General features: G+C 36.7%; 1 protein-coding gene across 1 annotated transcript in view; it reads left to right on the forward strand.

The window, feature by feature from the left end:
• Nucleotides 1-19689, forward strand: part of Cog6 (conserved oligomeric Golgi complex subunit 6) — a 71969-nt gene that overhangs the window by 19682 nt on the left and 32598 nt on the right. Inside the window, exon 5 of the mRNA XM_068229856.1 lies at nt 12543-12763. Within this exon, the coding sequence (XP_068085957.1) occupies nt 12543-12763 (221 nt within the window). The remainder of the gene's footprint in view (nt 1-12542; nt 12764-19689) is intronic.

Here is a 19689-nt window from a genome sequence, read left to right on the forward strand (position 1 = left end):
CACTGCATATAACTAATTATACTGTAATATCTTTTGAAGGAATGTGTATTAAATGGATAACATTTAACTCTTTCCTGTGGGCTGCATAGTAAAGCATACTGGACTTGCACATTGTCTCTTGCGGTTTGCGTTGTAGAATGCACTCGACTTTCAAACAGACTTCTTCTACCATCTGTCTGCTAAACATATAACTTCTTGGAACCAGTAAATTTCCTATGTTTCCTAGATACAAGTGACCTGCACAGAATGCCAAAATAAAATGTTTTTAATATTTTATTAGATAAAACAGTTGTCTGGATGTAAACACATTGAAGCATCATGGCTGCACATAATCAGTTGAGCTAAGAGGATATTTGTTACAAATTAGATCAATATGTCGAATGCAATGACAGTGAGTTTGAGATTGGTAGGGATGATGATAAAAGTGATGTGGGAAGCCATTGGGAGAGAAGATGAACCGGAGGTGCACATTCAGATACCGTCCCCTGTTAAATTATTAGGCCTATTTGGACAAATAATAATTATCAGCTTCAATCCTCCAGTTAATTCTCTTTCTGACTATGAGCCTGTATGTAATCTTCCAACTGATGCCAGTTTTTCTTTCAACCTTATTTAATGCAGAATAGTTTGTAATTTGTATGTCTGAGATGCGGTATGACTTGCTGTCTGAATGTCTTCATCTGACGGATCCCAAAGATGAAAGAAATTGGGGGATTCAGGATGAAATACTACGTTCTGTGCATTATCTGTGCATCAGGTCGAGCAATTCACAGCGACTTTAAGTACAAGCAATTTGACATAACTTTGCACCACGTCGGATGCTTCTTGATGTATCATACTGTCGATCTAAGGACAATATGAAGAAGTGGGTTCTATCTGAAGAGTCAACCCTCTGTGCCTGTGGAGAACAACAAACCATGGTGCACCTCGTTAATTGCAACTCCTGCCCTCTCGTTTGCACCATGCAAGATTTAGTGAAGGCCACACCAAATGGTCGAGATCTCGCCAAATCCTGGTCCCGTATGATATAATTGTTACTTTGAATGTACCTCTAGTACGTTTTTACCAGTTAGGCCTGTCTAATTATTTCTCATATTTTACTAATAATTTATATGATATCAGATTATATGAGAAATAATTAGACAGGCCTAACTGGCAGTTGATATGAATAAATACCGAACTAGGTGGGTGGGTGGGTGGGGGAGGATTCCTGCATGTAATTAATTGATGACATTGTATCATTTTAGTATAATTATAGTGTATTTTCCCTTGTTGAAAAATTTGAAACCAGTATCATAAGTGTTTTTTTACAGAATAAATTATATAGTGAAGGTACTCGACAACTTTACCTGACAAGCAAATTATTACTCCAGGTTTCGCCAGACAGTGAGTCAAAGATTGTCTGTGGGAAAGGGTTAAAGCATTTACTTTGTCATTCTAACCAATGGAACTGCATGCCTCAACCTGCCACCATTTTTGTTCGTGTCACGAGCTGAGTTGGGGAATGTGAAATGGAAGTTATTTCAAATGCTAAACAAGACACTCCGTTAAAGAGTTATAAAATGTCAGTAATATTTAATGTGTTCAATAAGTTTGCTGAGAATCATCCTACTGTAACTTCAAACAATCCTTGTAAAATTAACATCTGAGTTTACAGGCGTGTCAGTATCGGCTGTTAAGAAGCCTAAAAGGAAGTACACCAGGAAAGGAAGGAAAGCATGCCCATCCTATATTAAGGAAGTGTGATAAATGTGTGAAGTCTGCTGTATGTTAAAAGCAGAGTTTCATTTTTAATAACAAATCTCCTAACCTGAACACACCATATTTATTCGCATAATTTCACGTTCTATACAAGGAAAAATTTATGACAAAAAATTAGAAAATTTTAAAATTCGCACCAACATGAATATGAAATAATCAATAAGCTCAATAATTATATAGCAAACCAGTGGCGACTACAAACGATGTGTTGATGGTCTCGCTACAAACGAGTCTATGATCAGTCAACAGCCAGTATCAGTCAGCTGTGTAATTCTTGTATTGAAACACAGATGGCATACAACATACTGTAACATAATATATATATATAAATGAATGTTTGTTTCTATGTATGTCTCAAATGGACTCAAAAACTACTGGACCAGTTTCGCTGAAAAATTCACAATTTGTTCTTTATTACTCCTGGGAGGGTTTAGGAAGTGGTTTGAAAAAAATCTGATGGGTAGTTCGGCATGGTGGTGAGAAGGGTGAAAAAAAAAAAAAAAAAAAAAAAAAATAGGAGAAGGTAAGTAAACCGCATGACAAGTCTGATCAGTGGGTTGCCTAACCAACAGTATGTAAAGATTATGATGTGTTTCTTGAAACTCTTTTTCTTCTTCTTCTACTATTTCTTCTTCTATAAACGGTGTATAAAAATGAAAAGTCCAAGTTTATTCCCCGTGGCATAGGGGGTGAGAAGGAGTGAAGAAAGAAAATGTCAAAAATGACAGAGATTCCGGGTGAATGTGTGTGTATGTTTCAGCATAGCTCTCAACCAAACAAGATACACATATAACTGGAAAAATTACTGTAAGGACAAGAAACCCCTAGCACCCCAAAAGGAAGGGATGAAATGTAAAAATCAGAAAAATGACCGATATTAGTGGCGAGTTCATAGTCTTTGAGGTAGCTGAGATGAACCATGGCACTCTGGATGCCGTTTGAGCCAAACTTCATTCCCAATCAGGATGGGGGTTAGAAGGGGTGAAAGGAATGTCCAAAATGACCGAGTATAGGTGTGCATATTCTAGCATAACTCTCAAGCAAACATGATACTCATATGACTTACTGTTTAGGAAAGAGAACTGTGGGGTAAGACACTCCTACTGGTGGGGGTTGAAAGGGGGTGAAATATTTAAATAATAGATAACGACCAATATTAAAACTGAAAATGATGTACGTTAATAAATATAGTTTTTCTTTTGCATTTAATTATACGATTAAGGAAAATCTAACGTGGTTGAATTAATAAACATGGGTACCTGCTACTTGGAAATAAAGTACAGTGGTAGTTGTTGATAAATCGAAACATTACTAACATTTTATAGCTGCTGTTCACATGTAGATTCATCTCATTCACTTGCAGTTGCAATTGGTGAATATCATGTTTGTTTCTCATTGACTTTTGCTAATACAGACTGAAACAGGTCCTATTATTTTAGGTATTATGTTTGAGGGCAAATCAAATATAAACAGAATTTTAAAAAAAAATTTACATTTATTGAAAAACAAAAGGTAATTACAATTTATTTTTTCCCAATAGTTTCCTGCTTTAGAAACACGTGTTTCCTAGCGAGAAGGAAGGTTTTAATTGCAGCATTGTAGAATGAAGCTGGTTGCGTCAGGAGACTATTGCACACAAATTCCTTCACGCCCTCATAATCTTTAAATCGTTGCCCTCTTTAAGTGGTCCGAACTAATGGAAATTGCAGGGCGATAGATCTGGACCTTATGGAGTATGATCAAGTTGAGTCCACTGCATTTCCTGTAGTTTGGAGACTGTTAGAGCTGCAGTATGGGGCCTGGCATTGTCGTGGAGGAGGATCACCTGTAGAATCGCTTAGTCTCACCTTTCACAATTAAGTATTTATTTATTTTCCACCTAGTCGATACAATGATTGCTTAAGGCAATTTTTAATGGTCAAAAGTGGTACATGTTTTGTATATTATCAACATCTTCATCCACATAACACTGTTTAGATGAAAAATATATAATGCTTTAGAGGAAGTGTCCTTAAAATTAACATAAGACTGACAACATTAAAACAAACATTACTTTGTCAATTTATATATTTTTCATCTAAACAGTGTTATGTGGCTGAAGATGTTGATAATATACGAAACATGTACCACTTTTGACCATTAAAAATTGCCTTAAGCAATCATTGTATCGACTAGGTGGAAAATAAATAAATACTTAATTGTGAATCTATTGAAGTGCGATACGGACCATGAAGGTGATTTTATGTAATAGTCTCATCTTTTGCAGTGATGTACATCTTTCACCTTGTTCAACAGCTCTCAGTAGTAAGCAGCATTGATAGTGCATTGCTTATGCAAAATATCAATGAACAAAATGCCTCGCTAGTCAAAAAAAAAAAAACTGTTGAAAGACCCTTCCCAGCTGACAGCCGAGTCTTGGATTTCACTGGGGCTGCCTCCGCTTTCCTCTCCGTCATTTGTTAATGGCTTGTTTGGATTCGGGAGTGTAGTGGCGGACCCATGTTTCATCGCAGGTGACAATCCGACTCAAAAATGCATCACCTTCTTTCACAAACCTTGCTGTAAGCCTCTGACAGACCTCCAGATGTCTCAACTTCTGATTTTCGGTCAAAAGGCAAGGGACCCATGTGGAACACACTTTACAAAACTGTAGGTCATTTGTAATGATTGCTTGATAGCTCCCATAACTTATTCGGACCTGTTTTGCAATTTCTGATACTCTCGCCCATCGATCGTCTTCAAGAATATCTCAAACCGCACTAATGTTTTCGTCACTAATGCTGGTCCGAGGGTGGCGATCGTGTTTCTGATTTTCCACACATTCTCGTCCTTCCTTGAACTCATTTCAGGCAAACACATGCGTCCTTGATATTGTTTGATCGCCAAACTGTGCAGTCAATCTCTGGAAAATTTCCATCACTTGAACTCCTTCACGAGCAAGAAATTTAAAATTATGCATTGCGCAGTGGAGGGGTGCTACTGTTGCTCCAACATCATGAGTGTCGCTGATGAAGCGGTTAAAAGTATGTAACGGCCAGCTCTCCCCATTCCTAGTAGCCTTACCCAAGCATACTAGAAGAATGGGTCTGGTCCTACCAACTGTTGATGTTCAAGAACTTGACTTACATATTAATTTATTAACAGTTGCAGTATTGCTGTCATCATCCATCACAGATTCACAATCACATTAAAAAGAACCAATACAGTGAAACCTTGATTATCCGTTCCCAGAAACTACGTTTTCCTTGATTATTCGTTCAAATTACGTGATTCTGCCAGCAACCTAATTAAATCATGTTGTAAAAATTCCACATTATCCGTTCCTCGAAGAAACGATTTCCCGGATAAACCTTCCAGAAATTTTAGCCCCATCAATGCTAAATCCTTGATCAAGCGTTTTTCACAAAATTGTGTCTCACAAAAGGACGGCTATGGCATACTTGTGGATCTTGGTGTTAACGCCCCGTCATTGCGATAATTGGAGCAAGTACTGTACCGGAAAGGTGATCGGTGGTGAACTTGCATAAGGGACCCTCTTACATTGCATTTGGATGGTATTGTTTAGAGAATCTTAGGAAATCATAAAGCAAAGAGTGGCCACAACAACTGGAAGGAGACAGAGTGCATTTCGAGAGCTCTACTTGAAGACGGAATGAGTTTCGTCAAATGTTCGTACTTGTAAAATGTCCACAGTATGTCCAGGGTTAGATGTTTTATTTTTACTTATTTCGATTGTATCGCTAAACAGGTTCAGCACTTCGTGCAGGGCACTGTAGTCACTGGGCTTTCAGGCAGGAATCAAAACTGCTCTAGATTATCGTATACAATTATCTTCGCAATCTATGACCTTTGTAATCTATGTTCTTCATATCCGTGGTATTGACGAACTACACAATTAGAAATAGGAAAGAACTTCCACCTTATCAATAAATAAGTACGATTATCTTATCGAGAACAGAACAGATGTTGCGCCTTTAAGGCATGGGAGGTCTTGTATTGCCCATTACTGTTTTGGTCCAAATATAAGACTGGGAATTTTACGTTTTTGTGTTAAAATGTCATAAAAACTGCAGTTGTTTTTTTACACACGTTACATTTAAAAAGTTTGTGTCATTTCCCACTCATACTGACTGGTGCAGCGAGCATGCTTTCCAGCTGAGCTCAAGGTCACGAATAACCATAATTTCTGAAGTTTTGATGATATTTTTACTTTTTCCAATTTGATTGTGATTATTGATGGGCAGAATTGAATATAATACATTCAAGAACTTTTGAGAATCGATACATACTCACATTCGAAACCGCATTCTCGAGTTCAACATAACTTTTAAAAGATTCACAATTAAGTATTTATTTATTTTCCACCTAGTCGATACAATGATTGCTTAAGGCAATTTTTAATGGTCAAAAGTGGTACATGTTTCGTATATTATCAACATCTTCAGCCACATAACACTGTTTAGATGAAAAATATATAAAATTGACAAAGTAATGCTTTAGAGGAAGTGACCTTAAAATTAACATAAGATTGACAAGATGAAAACAAACAAATAACTCAAGAGAAAATATATAAATTATTTCTACAATAGAAAGCAGTCGTCAAGGAAACATTTGTACAATATTTCATAGAGAAATTGTCCTAATAAATATTCTTTTCTTAATAATTCATGAAAAAAGATCAATTTATAAATTAAAAATTATACAATTTATAAGTAATTATCGAAATGAAGAAATCCTGATATCACAGTGCGGCTCTTATTATTAACATAGATGAAAATATAACTACTAATTCCTAGTTGTCAAATCTTATTAAGCCTGCTTTCCTTTGGAACAGTAACTCCTGTCATTCTTTCACAGTTTTGCGCCGGGTGTAATATTGATGATGCGTTCTTCCTTGCTCTTGCACCTGAGGAGGTGGAGGAGCGGGGGATATAGGTGTGTCAAGAATTTCCTTGCTGTCACCTATAGCTTCAACTGAGGAGGAATAAGTTGTAGGGCTATATGTAGGTGGAGAAATTCCAATTCTTTTTTCTTGATCCTTCTCAAGCATTTTCAAATATACTAGAATTTGATAATATAATGGATTCTTATATTCTACAGCCTCATTAAGGTTATCATTTTTCTTTACAAGTTGGTCTAGATGAATGTACAGGTCTTCATATGTGTTCATTAAGCTGCCCTTTTTTAACTTTTTTATGATGGTCAGGTCTTGTTCTATGTTGGTAAATTTATGACCTGTGGCAGTCATGTGTGATCCCATTGCTGAGAATCTTCTATGTTTTTCAGCATTCACATGTTCCAAATATCTAACTTTAAAATTGCGGCCAGATTGTCCTATGTATGTATTCTTACATTCAAAGCATGTAAGTTTATATATACCGGAATCAAAAAATTTTTCTTTTTCCGAGAGATTTATTGTATCATGGTTGAAAATACTATGTTTCATGTTGTTATTGGTGGAAAATAGCAAGGAAATTCTTGACACACCTATATCCCCCGCTCCTCCACCTCCTCAGGTGCAAGAGCAAGGAAGAACGCATCATCAATATTACACCCGGCGCAAAACTGTGAAAGAATGACAGGAGTTACTGTTCCAAAGGAAAGCAGGCTTAATAAGATTTGACAACTAGGAATTAGTAGTTATATTTTCATCTATGTTAATAATAAGAGCCGCACTGTGATATCAGGATTTCTTCATTTCGATAATTACTTATAAATTGTATAATTTTTAATTTATAAATTGATCTTTTTTCATGAATTATTAAGAAAAGAATATTTATTAGGACAATTTCTCTATGGAGTATTGTACAAGTGTTTCCTTGACGACTGCTTTCTATTGTAGAAATAATTTATATATTTTCTCTTGAGTTATTTGTTTGTTTTCATCTTGTCAATCTTATGTTAATTTTAAGGTCACTTCCTCTAAAGCATTACTTTGTCAATTTTATATATTTTTCATCTAAACAGTGTTATGTGGCTGAAGATGTTGATAATATACGAAACATGTACCACTTTTGACCATTAAAAATTGCCTTAAGCAATCATTGTATCGACTAGGTGGAAAATAAATAAATACTTAATTGTGAATCTATTGAAGTGCGATACGGACCATGAAGCTGATTTTATGTAATAACTTTTAAAAGTCGATGTAGGCCTAACTTACATGGTACAAGATTTCCAGAAACCAACAACTGGTACCAGCAGTATGCTGGTGACCAAATTACAATGAAAGATTAAGAAAATAAGAGATTTTGCCATCATATTGGTCATTTTTAAAAATCTGATGTGGTTTATTTCATTAAATTACAGAATTAAAAACTACTTGTGGTCGATTGTTGTTTGGCTTGGCATTATTAGATTTTTCGAAGAGTTTGGCTGATCAAAGTTGCTGAACTGAAAGAAGTTTTCACGCGAAACTGACAGAGTTTCCCCAGTAAAACTGAATATAAAGTGTCAAGATTTTTAACTCGCATACCGGTAATTAATGTTTGAAGCTGTATGGAGGTCTAAATTGCCTGCCTTTCACCCAGAGGGCCTGGGTTCGATTTCCGGCCAGGTCAGGCATTTTTATCTGGATCTGAGGACTGTTTCGAGGTCCACTCAGCCTACGTGATTACCTTTAATTGAGCAGGTATCTAATGGTGAGTTGGTGACCCCGATCTAGAGAGCCAGGAATAATGGCTGAAAGGATTTGTCACACTGACCATGCATCACCTCGTAATCTGCAGGCCTTTGAGCTTAGCAGCAGTCGCTTGGTAGGCGAAGGACCATTAGAGCTGTAGTTTGGTTTGGTTTCGTTTCGTTTGGGAGTGTTTGTAAGATTATAATTATAGATATTTCATTTTTGTGATGTTCAGTCAGATTGTTGATGGTTTTCATTCATTCCCGGATTTTTTGTTTTCTCGTGTTGTACGTTTTTCTCGTGGCCCTTCCAAAAACAGTATCGACATTTTACTGCATCAATTAAAGTTCTCTTGCATTGCTTTTTAAACCATGAATTTGAACATGACTACTCTGTCGTTTATTTCTAATACTACACGTACTCTAAAAATGCTGCTTGCTGCCATCCCTATTGCACACATACTATGGAAATAATTGCTATCCTTCCCAGAAAGTGTTTTGTGTGGTCAGCACAACTGAGTTTACAGCCATTGATCTCTATTTACTAGTTGTATTGAATACTGTAATCCATATGATGTTAAGTATTATCAAATACATTATACATACTGACATGCCAAAAGTCATGGGATAACAGTTTTTAAAGGTAATAGTCAGTTGTGCTACAATACCGTGACGCCATGTAAGTGCTCAGACCTGCATCAGGTGTGATCTGATATCTCGAGAGGGAGTGTAAACACCGTCTGTGCTGGTCATGGCAAGGCAACGTGAATTATGTCTTTCAAAGAAGGCACGATTCCTCAATCGACAGTGGCACATGTGTATTGGGAATACCACCCACAGTGAACAGTGCAGTGCCCGACTATGAATGCTTAGTGGTCATAATTAGAGGTGTCTAGAAATGTCCTTGGTAACAGAAATGCTCCAGTGGCTTCGATCACCAGAGTTACCAGATGCATATCCAACAGGTCATTGCAGCGTTCTTTAACGTCAGTGGGAGATGGGAACAGAAGACATACCAGAGAGCCCTTCTTAACACCATGACACCGAGTACAACATCCGTGTGTCTCTCTCTCTCTCTTTTTTTAAAAAATTTTGCTTACAGATGTTTCTTCCCGTTGTTGTGGATACCATGACAAGTTTCTGAGTTAGGGAAGGGCGAAGGGTGCTCATCACACATGACTAGATCGTACCAGCATAAACAAGCCTGCTGCATTTTCTCCATTACTGGCCCAACTCTCGGACATTGCTGTTCTTGATACGATCCCATCGTGTCAGACCGAGCGCCCAGCGAAGCATACGCATCTCCTTGGCGTGTAGTGCTTATTTATATTGAGCGGATGTTGGCTAGCATTCAGAATAATAGAGGTCTGGCCAGGTCTTCCTGCTACAGTAATAAGAGTATATTGTACAGCTGATGACTTTGGGCAGATGAGTTCCTTAGTGGAGGAAAGGCCACTAGAATGCATCAGACAGCATCTGTTCTCCGTGTTATGGCAGCCTTCCATTTAGTTTCCAATGATAGGAGGAGCGACACGTTGGTTGGAAAATTTTCTTTGTCACATCAAGTGACCATTCATACAACTTACATATCTACAGAAAGATAGAAACATGAGTAGCAACACATAATAGGATAAAGCAATGACAGATCAGCATCAGAAGAAGGAAAAATAGAAAGAGTAGGCAAGAACAAACATGCAAAATACAAAAAGACAAGGACTATCCCCACATCTTCATACACTTGCCCCTCTTCAATCCCACTTCTCGTACATCTGTTTCTACTCAGCCCCTGATGAGCTCAGGAGGGCAGGCTTCGACTTGACAGATCTTCAGTCTTGTTGTGGTAAGTATAAATATGCATAAAGAGAGGAAAAGGGAAGAGACAAAGTTATAAAGATGAGCACAGGTGATAAAGATTACAAACTCAGGACAAACACAAAGGAATGAAAGATACCTCATAGATAAAGGAGGACACAACATAGAAGAAAGCATTCATTTTAAACATGTTTTTCTTGTAACAGTATATTTTAATATTCCTTTTCTTGTTCAACAACTGCTGGAGTTAGACAGCTGAAAATCTGTGTGGTTATTTATGGAGTTGTATTCGATAACTGGTAGTACTTTTAAGATGATTAAAGATGTATTATGGGATAAGTAATTAATTTCTTCCTTAATAGTTTTCATATTTTTCATATTGTTTACTTTAACATAACTTTTCTTGTTAAATGAACCCAGTAAGTATAATTCGTTAATTTTGCTATAGATGGGAGAGATGGGTATTGACAAATCATATGAGAAACTTCAGTCTTTTATCCTCCTGTGGGTGGGGGCTCCCAACTTGGGAGAATGGGTTGGTGACCACGAAGCCCTTGGCTGAGTCCTGCCACTGCTTCCACTTACTTGTGATAGGCTCCTCACTTTCATCTATCCTGTCCAACCTCCTTTGGTCAACACTCGTTCTTTTCCACCCCCCCAACACTATTAGGTTCCGAGGGCTATAGGGAGTCTTTCATTTTCACGCCCTTCGCAGCCCTCGTCTTTCATTTTTCAAAGTGTCAGATATTTTCTATTTATTCTCTCTGATTAGTGTTATATAGTTGAGTAGTTGTACTTCCTCTTAAACAATAACCACCACTGCCACTTCAGTCTTTTACCTTTGATAGTTTTGAGAAAAAATGTTGCAGATGTTCACTGCCTTGTCTTGGTACAATAGTTCGCCTGTGACGTTAGAAAAATATTTTTTAAATTTAATAGCTATATACTGTATGTAAAATAAGATGTCCTGACTGACTGACAGGCAGATGCCTCATCGCTGAGCTAAAACTCCTGGACATAAAGAAATGAAATTTTGGGGATATTCCATCACTGAGGAGATGAAAAAGGGGTGAATTTTTAAAATGAGTATATCTATATCTCAAAAACTTAACAGTTTAAAGACATGAAAATTGGTATTTGGAATCTCCTTTACAAATAAAGAAACATGTTTTTTTAAAGGAAAATCCATTTAAGGGGGAAAAAATAAGTGAAAAAGGTGTTAATGCCTTTTTATGAGGATACTTATATCTCAGAAACTGAAGATGTTACAGACGTTAAAATTGGTATTTGGAATCTTCTTTAAACACAATGAAACAAGTATTTTTTATTTTCAGAAAATCCACTTCTGGAGCAGGTGCGAGGACTTATAAAGGGGTTGAATTCTTTCTGTGGGGATACTTATATCTAAAAACTGAAGATGTCACAAATGTGGAAATAGGTATTTGGAATCTCCTTTAAAAACAAAGGAACACATATATTTATGTTTTCAACTTGAGAGAGGACTGTTTCTCACATGTACAGTTCTGTGTCGTATGTTCCAGTGTTAGCTCTGCCAGTAGCCTTGTCATCTTAGCCCGAAAAGGCAATACCACAAACGTGGTTTACAAAGTAGTTCTATTGCATCTTGGAGGTGGTGGATTCGAGCACCACTGTTGGCAGCCCTGAATATGGTTTTCCGTGGTTTCACATTTTCACATCTGTCAAATGCTGAGACTGTACTTTAATTAAGGCCACGGTCGCTTCCTTCCTTCACATCATCGCCATAAGATCTATCTGTGTTAGCGCGACGTAAAGCAAAGCGTGAAAGATGTTCTGGAGTAAATGAAACTCAATTTTTCTGTGAGTTTTTATACTTTAGGGATTTTCAGATAATGTCTTAGTGCAGTACTGAGGAACGCTTACTTTTATCAAATTACGAAATCCACAGAGCGAAGCTGCGGGTAACAGCTGGTGTATAGATATAACCAGTGGCTCTTATTCAGTATAATTCTTGTAGTACAGTATGTGGAAGCAGAGTGATGTATACAGTAGTATCTTGAAATCAGGTCTGTGCGTTTTGAACTTGTACTTTATTCCCTTATGTAAAATTACGAGTGTCTTTGGGCAAAATTAGTATATGTTCCGTATAATAAAGAAAGCCTAATGTTTTCAGAATATTATTGCCTCATATCCTCCAGTTCTTCTTATTTAGAACATTATTTGTTCTAGTTCTCGGCTTCTCTTTCCTTCCCCTTGAGTATTCATCGCTTCAGTCCTCTTTTCATATTTTCTTCCCTCCCATGCAGTAATTGCTGAAGACAATACAAAAATGATACTTAATCGAGATCTCTTCCGTGGCTGTGTTGCAGGTACGTCATGGACGAGTATTGCACGTCGAGACGATCGGTGCTGGTGCGTGCCTTCATCTGTGCTCTGACCCAGGGAGGACCTGGAGGTACCCCAAAGCCCATAGAGATGCATGCCCACGACCCCAAACGCTACATAGGCGACATGTTAGCCTGGCTTCATCAGACCATACCCACAGAGAAGGAGAACCTCCTCACGTTGATCAAAGGTTGTCACAAGACAGGTAATGTTTGTTCAGCATTAGCAACAGCCCTGAAGTAACCAATCACTACAGTTACCTGAACTCCCAGTTTCTAATCATATTTCAAGATTCCCATGTTGTTTTAAGGATTGAAATGGTTTTTATTGCTTTTTTTTAACAACCTGCTTAGTGAAGTGTGATATTTTGTAGTATTTGTTTTTCTTACAGTCACAGTGAGTTATTTTATTTTGGGTTTTATAATTGTTTACACACAACCTCTGTTGCTGTCTTCGTAATTATGGCCAAAGAACTTTCCTATTCTCTTGTTCAAAACTTTTCTTACTTGACTAGCAGCTAGAAAATTTTTATAAGATTTTACATATTTGTTGGAGTGTATTGGTTTTTCAAATTAATGACTTCTGTGACCAAAATTGTATCTACTCCTCTATCTGATGAAACATTTAACCACAAAATGTCACCATTCCAGTTTCAGTAATACTCATTCCAACGAACGCATATCCTCTGTCCCACAACGTCCAGTAAACCCAATACTCCAATGCCCAATTTGTGGAGCCAGTTTTGGTCTGCTAACACACAAACTTAATGCACTTCTGTTTTATAAATGTGATTTAGTTGTGTTACGTAACTGCATCTGAATACGTGTGACCGTATCGTGCATTTATTAGGTAAGGATTCTATTTATTGCTAAGTAGAGACACAGTTAAACCCATCTATCAAGAAACACCTTTGGTAGTTGTTCGCCATAATATATGATGTTAAATCCTGTCCTCGGACTGAATGATTGCCGGTAAAAGTGGTCCCCCTCTACCAAACGTCAACGGCTTCCTTGGAGGGCAGATGAGCAGGTAGAGGTCCAGGGCACTCTCTTGTCCTTGGGGAGGGAAACTACCCCTAAAGGCAGAAGAGCCGCTAGATGGCCAATGGCATAGGATGCAGAAGGCAAGGGGAAACCACTGCATTAAAGATCCATAGGATATCCCAAGAATAAGCATGCACGATGATATCTTCGCAAGTTAAATCTGGAGGTAAAATGGTCCTCAGCTCAGATCTCCAGAGGGGATGACATAAGAAGATGCAAAGAAATAATCAAGTTTTTAGAATAGGAACATGGAATGTTTGATCGCTTAAAAGGACTGGAAAATTGTAAAATGTGAAGAAGGAATTGGATAGGCTTGAGATTGATGTACAAGGACCAAGTGAAGTGAGATTGCCAATGATTGGAGATTTCTGGAGTGATGACTACAGAATTATTTCTTCAGGGGGTGTAAAAAGAATGGGAAGTGTTGCTTGCATATTAAAATGACAACTAGCATAGAAGTCCAAAGCATATGGGGATTTAGCGAAAGAATTATCATGATCACACTAAAGATAGAGCGTAAGAATACAGTATTAATACAGATTTACATTCCCACCGTTGGACACTCTGATGATGGAGTAGAAGATATATATGAACAGCTGGAGGAAGTATTAATGAAAGTTAAAGATCATGACCTAGTCATCATGGGGGATTGGAACGCTGTGGTAGGTGAGGGTAGAGTCGACACCTGTGTGGGAATGTATGGCCTTGAAAACAGAATGAAAGTGGTGGTAGACCAAATCATATATCGGTAATTGCAAATATATGCTTTGAACAACCAAAAAGAAGAAGGTACGCCTGGACCATGCCAGGTATTGGTGACAGATACCTGATAGATTATATAATGATAAAAGACTGCTGTCGTACTCATGTAAGAGTATCCAGGTGCAGATGTGGACATAGACCACAATCTGATATTAATAAAGAGCTAACTGTGTTATAGAAAAAAGGTTATAAAACAGCCATTTAAAAGATGGAACATCAGTAGGGTAAAAAGTGATGAGCAAACTTTAAAAGAATTCAGAGGAAAAACACTGATGAAAAATTAACCTCAAGAAGATGTCAGGAAGTTATGTACAGGAGAAATGGGACAATACAAAAAAAGGAAATAACTGAAATGGCTCATGCATGCTTTGGAAGACTGGAAAAGGCAGTGTACAACCCTTGGATCACTGGAGTTAATGGAAGTGCTAAGCGAGAGGAAACCAGGAAGAATATGGAACAAGATAAACAGAGAAGCAAGGAGAATAAGAGAAGAATGGTACAAAAAAGAGAAATGCAAAGACATAGACAAAAATATGATGAAAGTTAATAGTGAGAGAGTATATGCTGAGATACAAAAACAATTTGGAGCAAGAAGCAAAGTGTTGAACATAGTACAGAGTAAGAATGGCGAAGAAAACGAAGTAGCGCTCTGTTGGAAGGAGTACACAGAAGAACTCCACGAAGGAGTTATTGATACAGTTGTCCTGGAAAGTGAGGTCCAAGTGAAAGTTGATGAGCTAGGACCACCAATACTCAGAGAAGAATTTGATGTGGCACTCAAGAGATTAAGACACAGAAAGGCTTCAGGAGCAGATGAAATCCCTGCAGAGAGCTTACAGGCCCTAGGAGACAAAGCCCAAGACAATCTGTATGAGCTAATAAATGAAATATAGATATCAGGAAGAATTCCAAAAGATTTTGAACAAACTATCCTTATTCCTGTCCCAAAAATGCACAGAGCACAGATGTGTGAAGATCATAGAATGTTGAGCCTCCTCTCCCATGGCTCTAAAATCATAACTCAAATTATCTACCACCAGATAGAGAGGAAGATAGACATTAATATTTCAGAAGAACAGTTTGGATTTAGGATGGGAACACACAAAGCCATTCTTAGTCTCAGAATCATTATCAAAAAATCTCTAGAAATAGACCAATGATAACTGCGTTCATTGATATAGAGAAAGCCTTTGATAACTTAAAATAGAATGTGCTGTTTGATGTCTTAAGAAAGCTGAAAATAGATTACTAGGTTTGTTAAAAATGAAGCCATGTTTTCCAGTGTTGACTTAGTTAAATGTAACAAAGGCTTTTCAGTCTGTCAAACACACAGCAAATACAATGTAAATTAAAACACTATATACATATCTGTAAAACACACACTAACGTACAAAGAATGACATGTTTCGTTCTACAAGAACATCCTCCGCACACAATGGACATCCTATTCCAACTTTTTACACGATTACATTAAAAAGAAAGCAATCCGGAAACAGAAGGTTATTGACAATAAAATATGTAACCTAATGATTAAACAGAAAAGTCCAGCAAACTCGCGAAATTTCACCCTGAATTAATTAACAGATCAGACACTACCTTTTCAAAGAATGAAATAAATCTGCTAGAAAAAGGTCTCAAATTCAACTGCCAGGAACGTCATAACGAAAACAACATAAAACAGCTCATCACTGACGCAGAAATTGCTTGCGACAAAATACCCTCTCCACAAAGAGAAATAATAAAAAACGTAGCCACCAACGAAGCCCTAAAAATAATCGCACATGAAAATTCCACTAAACAACCGAATTACACCACTCAATACTCGGCATTGAAAACAGTTAAGAACAAAATTAAAAACGACAACCTTATCATCACGAAAGCGGATAAAGGTAACACAACAGTCATAATGAAGAAAGACGAATACATAGAAAAAACAATAGAATTTATCAACAACAACGGTATTCAAGAATTGCAACGCGACCCTACAAATAAATTTCAAAACCAAATAAAGCAAGCTATCAAGGAAACAGACTTAATTTTCACAAAGCAAAAAAAAGAAAGCCTCACCATCAAAAATCCTAAACTCCCCACACTAAGAGCCCTGCCCAAAATACACAAAGAGCCGTGTCCTATTAGACCAATAGTAAATTTTAAAGATGCGCCAAGTTACAATTTAAGCAAACAACTGAACATCATTCTAAAAGAGAAAATTTCACTTAAAGGAGACAGATCAATTAAAAACAGCCTAGAACTAACTAAAGAATTAAATAAACTTAAAATAACAGAGAGCACACGTATGATATCCTTTGACATCACTAACATGTACACCAACATACCAATAGATGAATCCATTAAAATTATCGAAAACCATCTTAAAGAAAACACCTCTGTACAAGAAACCAAAGAAATTACTAACCTTCTTAGAACAACACTACACCAAAATTGCTTTGCATTTAACGACAAAATCTATTGCCAAAAAGAAGGGCTAGCCATGGGCTCACCGTTATCAGGTATAATAGCAAACATTTTTCTGAATAACTTCGAAAACATCTTCTTAATGGGCCAGCTTTCAAAAGGAATCTTACATTGAAGCAGATTTGTGGATGACGTCATATGCATGTATGATAATGACGTCACTAATGCAGACCAGTTATTAAACACTCTAAATTCTTTACACAAATCCATCAGCTTCACAATGGAGCCAGAAAATAACAAGAAAATAAACTATTTAGACGTCACAATCAACAGGAATAATGACAACCTATCTTACAAAGTATACAGAAAGCCCACTCAGACGTCGCACACTATTGACAACAACTCGAACCACCCATACACACACAAAATAGCAGGACTGAATACTGATACATAGAGCTATTTCCATACCAATGAGCACAACAGATTTCAATGAAGAGATGCAAATCATTAAACAAATCGCGAAAGAAAACAACCATCCTCCAGGCACAGTGGATAAACTATTAAATAAACATAACAAAAGCCGCCGGGAAAACACCACCACACACGACAAAGAAAACTACGTGGTTCTCAACTATGTTAACAATAACACATACAACGTAGCTAACATTTTCAAGAAACAAGGTTTAAAAGTAGCATTTTGAACAAATAACACACTACAGTGACACTTCAGCAGGTGCAACCTAAACAAAAAGGACCCTTTCTCAAAGTCAGGAGTGTATGAACTCAAGTGCCAAGAACCTAACTGCAACGCCACATACATAGGTCAAACAAAACGTAATTTCCATACAAGATACAAAGAACACAAAAACGCGATCAGATATAATCGGCATTCAGCCTTCGGGGAGCACATCTACGACTGTTCACACCATTTCACGGACATCAACACTGATCTAAAAATTTTACACATCGAAAATAAAAGTAAATCTTTGAATATAAAAGAAGCAATAGAAATTTACGTCGCAAAAAAATGCTAATGCCAATAACCTGAATGAGCATACACATTTAAATAATTCCCCCCTATTCGCTCTACTCACATAATATCTGACAACACCTACTCATTAAATTGCTTCTATCGTAATAATAATAATAATAATAATAATAATAATAATAATAATAATAATAATAATAACGTCCCTTACTTTATTCACCTAAAAATTATTAATTTGCATTCATCCATATTACATAAAGGTACATTTAACATGGAAAAGGTCAATAACATCTCTCCCCTCTCCAATGTTGATGGAAGGTAAATTGCTTTTTTCATAATAATAATAATAATAATAATAATAATAATAATAATAATAATAATAATAATAATAATAATAATAATAATAATAATACCATTCCTTACTTTATTCACCTATATAAAAAAATTATTAATTTGCATTCATCCATATTACATAAAGGTACAATTAACATGAAATAGGTCAATAACATCTTTCCCCTCTCCAGTGTTGATGGAAGGTTCCACAGCACTCCAGCCGCTCCGCCCTACATCTCCCTCCCCTCTCCACTCTATAGTCTACTCGATTTAATCATCCAATAGGAGAGATCCACATCACTCTACAAGGCCCCTCCCTTTCTTGCCCTCCCCTCTCCACACGCAGCGTGGCTCACCATAAACTTTCCATGACCACAGTCCTGAAATAGTGTTTGGTGACAACGGACTTAACATCGGCAGTCTAGATAAATACGTAAGTTTTTCATTATATTAATAATTGTATATGTTTTATTTTTTGTCATTACTGTTTCATGTTATCACTAATCTCTCTATCATTGACAAGTTTACACTACGTAAACAATACTGTACATATATAAGCTTGTTTTTTAAGTGATTTGACAGAATCTGAGGATGTTCTTGTAGAACGAAACATGTCATTCTTTGTATGTTAGTGTGTGTTTTACAGATATGTATATAGTGTTTTAATTTACATTGTATTTGCTGTGTGTTTGACAGACTGAAAAGCCTTTGTTACATTTAGATTACAAGGTGTCAAAGAGGAATACTAGGATTAAGATAATTACTGGTTGGGTTTATATCAATATTCAAAGTTGAAAATCTTAAAATCTTTAAGGTGCTGAATATTTTCATTATACACAGTTGAATAGACAAAAGATTGAATATTTTAAAATATAATTTCCAAGAAATTCAAATTCATATTAATATATTTTTAAATAGAAATATATAAAAATGATTGGTTTTACCCCAGTTTATGATACTCTACTTTAACTTTCAATAAATACTGAAATAACGCCTCTTTTATGTAAAATAGATCTGTAATTTAGAGCGATATGTTCCGAGCTGTCAGCACAGAGATGGCATGGAATATTATTATTATTATTATTATTATTATTATTATTATTATTATTATTATTATTATTATTATTATTATTATTATTATTATTATTATTATTATTATTATTATTTCATGTGGCTATTTCAAGTTGGGTGCAGCCCTTGTAAGGCAGACCCTATGAGGTTGGGCGGCATCAGCCATGTGTAGGTAACTGCGTGTTATTGTGGTGGAGGATAGTGTTATGTGTGGTGTGTGAGTTGCAGGGATGTTAGGGCCAGCACAAACACCCAGCCCCCGAGCCATCGGAATTAATCAGTGAAGGTTAAAATCCCCGACCCGGCCGGGAATCGAACCCGGGACCCTCTGAACCGAAGGTCAGTACGCTGACCATTCAGCCAACGAGTCGGACTATGGCGTGGAATGACATCAGTAGACGAATAAGTTTGAGTGGAGTCTAAATGTAGGAAAGATCACAATATGAAGATAAAGTTGGAATTCAAGAGGACAAATTGGGGCAAATATTCGTTTATAGGAAGGGGAGTTAGGGATTGGAA

This window comes from Anabrus simplex, chromosome 1 (assembly GCF_040414725.1).
Source record: "Anabrus simplex isolate iqAnaSimp1 chromosome 1, ASM4041472v1, whole genome shotgun sequence".
NCBI lineage: Eukaryota > Metazoa > Arthropoda > Insecta > Orthoptera > Tettigoniidae > Anabrus > Anabrus simplex.